Source organism: Phragmites australis, chromosome 15, assembly GCF_958298935.1.
Source record: "Phragmites australis chromosome 15, lpPhrAust1.1, whole genome shotgun sequence".
NCBI lineage: Eukaryota > Viridiplantae > Streptophyta > Magnoliopsida > Poales > Poaceae > Phragmites > Phragmites australis.
This window is the reverse complement of record NC_084935.1, coordinates 23,136,670-23,143,158: the sequence shown is the minus strand read 5'-3', so window position 1 is coordinate 23,143,158 and position 6,489 is coordinate 23,136,670. Positions and strand designations below refer to the sequence as shown.

At 38.9% G+C, this 6,489-nt stretch overlaps 1 protein-coding gene across 1 annotated transcript; it reads right to left on the bottom strand.

The window, feature by feature from the left end:
* Positions 1 to 332: 332 nt before the first annotated feature.
* Positions 333 to 6,152, bottom strand: LOC133893274 (uncharacterized). Its single transcript, XM_062334263.1, has 5 exons — positions 5,835 to 6,152; positions 4,808 to 5,001; positions 3,451 to 3,769; positions 2,036 to 2,134; positions 333 to 962 (listed from the first exon to the last, which is right to left on the bottom strand). Exons 1-5 carry the CDS (start codon positions 5,940 to 5,942, stop codon positions 927 to 929), a joined length of 756 nt encoding a protein of 251 aa, XP_062190247.1. The 5' UTR covers positions 5,943 to 6,152; the 3' UTR covers positions 333 to 926.
* Positions 6,153 to 6,489: the final 337 nt, after the last annotated feature.

Genomic DNA, 6,489 nt, shown 5'->3' with positions numbered 1-6,489 from the left:
ATCTTTGTCCCTCAAACAGATGAAGGATTGGGATCTAATGCATATAGCAGCTATGGAGACTTGCCAAACCGCTTTTGCATGGCCTTGGGACTAGACTAGTCACCTTCTCTACTGGTGAAATCGGTTGTCGCCGCCATCTGTGTGTTGTCCTCAACCACGTGATCTAGAATGTATGGAGACAAATGGCCTGCGTGCTTACAGTAATATTTGGAAGCGGGTCGGAATATTATGAAATTCATGCATTCCAACTAGAGCATAACATGACACAAGGATGCTAATTCTCAAAAGTTGGGAAGAATATGCTAAGCTAGTGTTATGAATAAGTGGAGAAGAAAGCCTCACAACAAGAATTTTAATCCCGATACGATATTCCTTGAAGGTATTCATGATCCGAATGAAATTTATATTTCTTTTCCTTTACTGATCCAGAGATGTGCAGCCTATAAACAATGACCAAAATGCTAGGAAAGAAGAATCTCCAGTCTAAAGCTAAGAGAAGAACCGAGTGACTACATAACTACTACTTACTACCAGCTTCATTTCCTAGAAAGTTCAGAGAAACAGCCAAGAAAGAGGTCTGGAAAATGGACCATACTGAGCAGGAAAGCATGTCACATGGCATAAACCAATGTGCAACATCAACATTCAATTGCTCTTTACGAAACCATCCAGCTCAAGTGCACCGAGCAGAAATGATGTTCCACATGCAGTGGCACCAAAAACTCCTGTATAAGTTCACGAATGCACAGCAGCACAGGTGATCATTGTTGCAGTCTTTCTTGATCTCCTTTCATTTGGAAATTGTCTGGTCCGAGAAATGAACTTTTGCACTGTACAAATCTCTATGCTTCAAAAAGAACGGTGGCTACAGGACTTAAGTTCACAAAATAAGCACCATCTTCAACTTGAGTCCTCTGTTTGTTCCACTAGGAGTTCAGGGGTTTTCTTAGTCCACTTTCCACCTGTTAAATAAATAAAAAAAGTCAGAACCATGTCCCAAAATAGATGCCCGAGCCAATGAAATTGCATCTCTACATAAAGGCAATGTATCTGCAATCTGGTTTTACAGTGCAATTGTGCAATCCAAACAGTTTGAGCACCAGATTCACATGAAAAAAATCTGAAAAATAACGATGAGGTAATTTATGGAGTGCTATAGCACCCATTGAAATTTCAAATTTAAATGAATTCGAAATGTGTAAGAAAGAAACAAAAAGGATAAAGTTCAATGTGAAAAGTAACATTGTGGTTTCCTTTTTCATTTTCCCTTTATCAGTCAAACTTTTCATTTTTTGTTATTCTACATTAAATTAATATGAACTTGAAATTTTATAGATAGGTTGGGTAAATTACGAATACATTTAGTTCTTTTAAAGAATTGTTCACGTTGATATAATGCCAAACTGAAACTGGATTGCATGATTGCTGCTTAAAAGGATTTCACCTAATATGTTGCCCAGCATATAGAATGGGACGAGATGGGTTGGAACTCGAAGAGGGCATGGTTCAGATTGGATTAGACAGCATTGGCTCACCGCTAAGAGCATTGCTTGTGTTATGAAGCAGAGTTTCAAAGAATACTAAGACAACAGAGATAGGCTCTGACAAATACTGGTGAGCAAAACGGAATAAGAGCCATCCACACTTTGTAATAAATCAAGTCAGAAATTAGTTTCTACATCTGATTATTCAATGGTACATGATATTCAGCAATGGATATCCACAAACTAATGAAACCAAATCAAGGGAGGCGTTGGGGCATAAGGGACCCATAACAATAGCATATTAGCATCATAGGCCATAATTAAGTATCCATACTACCATAACAATCTATTGAGAAGTCAAGATTAATTGTGTTCAAAATATGTAGAACCTACATGCATTCGTAGAGTCAACTAGATTAAATGAGAGTGACATAAGGCCTTCACCATCTGCTGAGGCCTGAGGGCCTCAAAAGGCCAGGGTTGGGATATAATGAAATCTTCTAAGAATGAACTGCTTGTATTATAAAATTTAAAAATCAGGCATCACTTACATCATTAGCCAGAAGCGATCTACAAGCAAAAGATTTAAGCCGTGGAGATTGGCTCGCAGATGTTGACCCACTATCATTACTACCACTTTGTTTATCACCCTGCAAACAGAGAAGCTTTTTTGTAAAACACACTCTAAGCTTGTAGCAATGTTGACAAGAGTTGCAGCATTGATAAATGACTTAAAGAGTGTTGTATCCTAGATGAGCCTTTTGCCCCCTTTGTTTAGAAGACTACAAGACGATCCTCATGAAAAATGCAAACAATACATTTAGAGCTAAGAGAAACAGAAACTTAACAATCTTCAACCTGAGCAGATGTATTACAGAAAAACGCTAAACATCGGTATTGCCCTTGTACTGATTATAAAAAGGCAACCGAAATCTTGATGACAATGAGAATACAAAACTATGAATGCCAGATAACATAAATCAGGGATTAACGGTGCAGCCTGTTGCATGAGTGCATGACACAAAATTTGCAGTAATCCTGAAGTTAGATCCCGTGATATAGGTATAACTCATTATGTTCAGTTTAGTGGCCATAATCATCACACATCAATCTAGCCATCACATAACTAGGATAAGCAACTGTTTTTGGTCTTGTTTGTGTACCACTGAAAAATCCCTGACCAGTTTTTCAGTGGCCACACGGAAGGCCCCTCTATCCCATGGGAAAACAATCTGACTGGAGGAATTATCCATAAAGTTTCCCATGCTACCACATATCAATTGTATTTAGAAAATCGTCGAACTAAATACAGTTAATTGTTGTGAATCTGAGTATTATACAAACTTCAAATTTCATCAGCTGACTATTGTAGACTATGTCAAGGTGGGGAATATTATGACAGATGAAAATCTTGAGATGGTAGAAGCAGGCCAAAAGTATAGCTCAATCATGTATGATCTAATCTTAGAACTATTATGCGAACATCTTAGCAAATAAAAGAGCCACTTACATGAAAATAGTGTGATACGAATTAATAAGTAGGTCAGGTCAGCATTTTCAGAAGAATTAAAAAGATACTTTATACTCTCCAACTATCTCATGGTACTTCTCCAAACAAATAAACACAGAGAAATATGTACTCCCCAATTTTTTTAATGTGTTACAGTGATAGTTCAAGAGTGTAAAGTCTCATTTTTTTTATTTGATTTTCTAGGATAACAAGGAGAGATAAAACTACATTTTCCCTTACCACATTCAGAGTATGCAGCATTCTACAAGATTGAATTTCTTTGTGTATTGGTCACTAAGATAAAAGAAAGGTGGTCTAGAGAAATACAAATTTATTGAGGTAGCAAGATGCACAAATTTAACAGGGGTATTTGGTCATCCGGTGCTTTTCCCTAGTAAGTATAAAACATCGAATAAAGAACGAACAGAGGGAGTGACATAAATAAGAAGATAATACCTGATGATTGCATGCATTGTTTCGTACATCCTCGAAGAGTGACGAGTAGTAGGAAGGATCGTAAATTGAACCTCCCAGTATATCATCTGCCATGGAACTCCGTCTAACTGAATCAGATCTGGGGCTTAAAAAACTATTTCTTGCTTCATGATTTGCTTCAAAATATGTTGGCGTGCTGGAAGAGGCCCCTAACCTATACATTTGGATCCATATGAACGAAGACAAAAACCTGACTGAAAACCCAATGATTTGCATCCACAATGCTAGTCTGAGTGAGAAAACAAATAGTTGGCCATACTTCTTGTCAGGAGCGATAGTCCTGTATAAGCAGACAAGAATTAGCGGGAAAAATGAAAAAAAGTACGATACTAGAATAGTCACTGTTACTAAAAAAGAAGCTACACGAGCAAGTACTTGTACATTCATCCAATAGCACACACAATTTTTTTCTAGTCACAAATAAGCAGCGCTTTGGATACCGAGACCGTGTCCCAGACGCATATCTAACCTCTAGTTTCTCTAGTAATATATTTATGAAACTTTTTAAAATTAAAATGTTACGGAATAAACTTTGACACAAATATACACACGTCCTATGTATTGGTAATGTTCCTAAATATTTAACAGCAAAACATCAGAAAATTTGACTGCACACATACTAAAGAGTCGCATATCTTTTTTACTTGATGGAGTACCAAATAACTTACACTCCTAAGTTCAAATTTTCAATAAATATAGTAATGACTAATGAGATAACAGAAGCCATAAACCATAGAGGTACTTATTAAATGAAAAGTCATTGGAAAATCAATTATTATACAGTGTTCACAATGCAGCAAAGAGTGAAATTTACTTTATCTTAAAAAAAGAAATAATTATTTCTGCCACAATGAAAGATGAATCCAGAAACCTACCAAACAATTTCAGTCAATTAGGCACAAGATGAGGGTCATCAATCTAACAAGTTTCAAGAAACATGGGTATCCCTAAACCTCCGAAAAAATCCAATACCATGTCCCTGCATAGAGCCATGGAGGAACGACAGGGAAACTATCATGGAATTCAGCTTGGGATGATTCAGCATGATGGGCTCCAACGAAAGATATTAAAACTTGCAGTGTGGTTCGTACTTGTGTCAATGCATGGTTTCAAGAAATCTACATGGATAACCTAATTTATCAAAGAACAAGGATGATAGGCAGCTATACAAAGCTATCGGCACAAACCAATACCATCCAAAGCCACTAATATATTGATTATATGAAATATCATATTCCTTTCTCCATGCGTAGATTCACATTACAAGAAATGAAAAACAGGTGACTAAACTGAAAGATGGTTGTTGCAGAAGACATACCATATAGCATGTGAGAAGAGTATAAACCATGCAACGTCAAGGACAATAGCGAAGAAGAGAAGGACAGCATATGCCCGGCCAAGTCTCTGGCTACTACTCTCAATCGCTACAACAGCAAAAAGCCCTATCACCAGGTTGATCACAAGAACCCCATTGAACAATGCCCCAAGTGATCCAATCAGTGCACAGCCAATCTAAAAAAAATGAAGAAGTGATTATGCACATGAATACCCCAACTTCACTAAATTCAATTTCTGCTGCCATTTCAACATTATGAGCATTAAAATCACATAAGCATCAAAACCAAATATAGAGGAAGAATCCTAAGGTACCAGTAGAGCTAACCGTGCAGAATGCTAAACCATGGCCAGACATCCTTACATTGTAAACAGACCAGTTTCCCCTCATTCTTTCACCAAACTTGATAAAAATTCAAGATAATTATGCCTAAGAGTTTCACTAAGTCGCATCCAAGAAAAGCTAACTCGTTTGGATTTACATTGATGTAAGAATCACGAAGACAACAACTGCACAAATTCAGAAAACCAAATCGCAATACTAATCAGCAATGCATAATTATCTCTAAAAGTAAATCGCAATACTAAGCAGCATTGCATAATTATCTCTAAAAGTAACTGAATCTTGAAGCTTCATCCAGAACGTACTAGGTCAAAACCCAAGCATCAAGCTATCGCACTTCCTCTCGTTTCATGAGTAAACAAGAACCTGAGTGGAACCCCATCTGATCACATTCAACTAAGCCTTCAATTCCCCGTTTCGCATTCAAGAAGTCGAACAAAACTTGGGTAAACTCGGGGTCCAAAAAGACGCCCCAGCGCGTAAAAATTACAGCACGCTCAAACCCCGATCCACCGACCAAGATTCCCATCACCGATAACAACAACTGCAGCAGCAAAGAACATGAGTAAAACAGATCTCGGGGGCCGGCGAGCAGCCGAGCGAGCCCGGCCGATCCGACCGTCCGAGGCAGGAAGGGGGGAGGGAATGAAGGCGCGGGGGCGCGCACCTGGAGGTAGATGAGTGCGAGGGCGAGGGACTGGAGCGCGTCGTAATCGCGGAGGAAGGAGCGCAGCCGCGGCCCGACTCCGAGCGGCGGCAGGGGGCAGCAGGGCATCCCGGTCCCCGGCGAGCCCGGCTTCTGGCGCAGCGGGCGTGATCGAGGCGGGGAGAAGGGAAGGAAGGAATCCTAAGAGGATTTTGGCCGCAGATTCGCGTCTCGCGGCGGAGAGATGGAGAATCTGTCCTCCGGCGGAGGGGATGGCTTCTTGCCGTTCTTGGTTAAAGAGTGACCAGCGAACGGGGGCGAGATGGGCGAGTTGGCTGCCCTTTGTCTCGTCTGCTTGGGAAATTTCTTTTTCTTTTTTTGCATTAATAAAAATAATATGAATAAGAATTTAAGCTCTCATGAGAAATGTAAAGCTATGTTATCCTGTTTGGTATCTCCAACAATATAGTGAAATGCTAGCTATAAAAATTATTTATATCATCTATAGACAGCATAATAGACAACTTCTTCCATGAAAGAGGTATAATGTGATCTCCAAATTTCATATGGGATCATATGTAATCTGTATGCAACTTAGAATGTGTTACAGATTGGCTAGCGATTAGTAGATAATTTTTCTGTCCCTTAATTTATTTTCTTCTAAGGTAAAAATTTA

Excerpts from the sequence above, each read along its gene's own strand:
- LOC133893274 (XM_062334263.1), bottom strand. The coding sequence starts at position 5,942 with ATGCCCTGCTGCCCCCTGCCGCCGCTCGGAGTCGGGCCGCGGCTGCGC. Across the intron at positions 5,002-5,834 it reads TCGCACTCATCTACCTCCAG|ATTGGCTGTGCACTGATTGG; the intron begins GTGCGCGCCCCC and ends CATTTTTTTTAG. Across the intron at positions 2,135-3,450 it reads ACAATGCATGCAATCATCAG|GGTGATAAACAAAGTGGTAG; the intron begins GTATTATCTTCT and ends CTCTGTTTGCAG.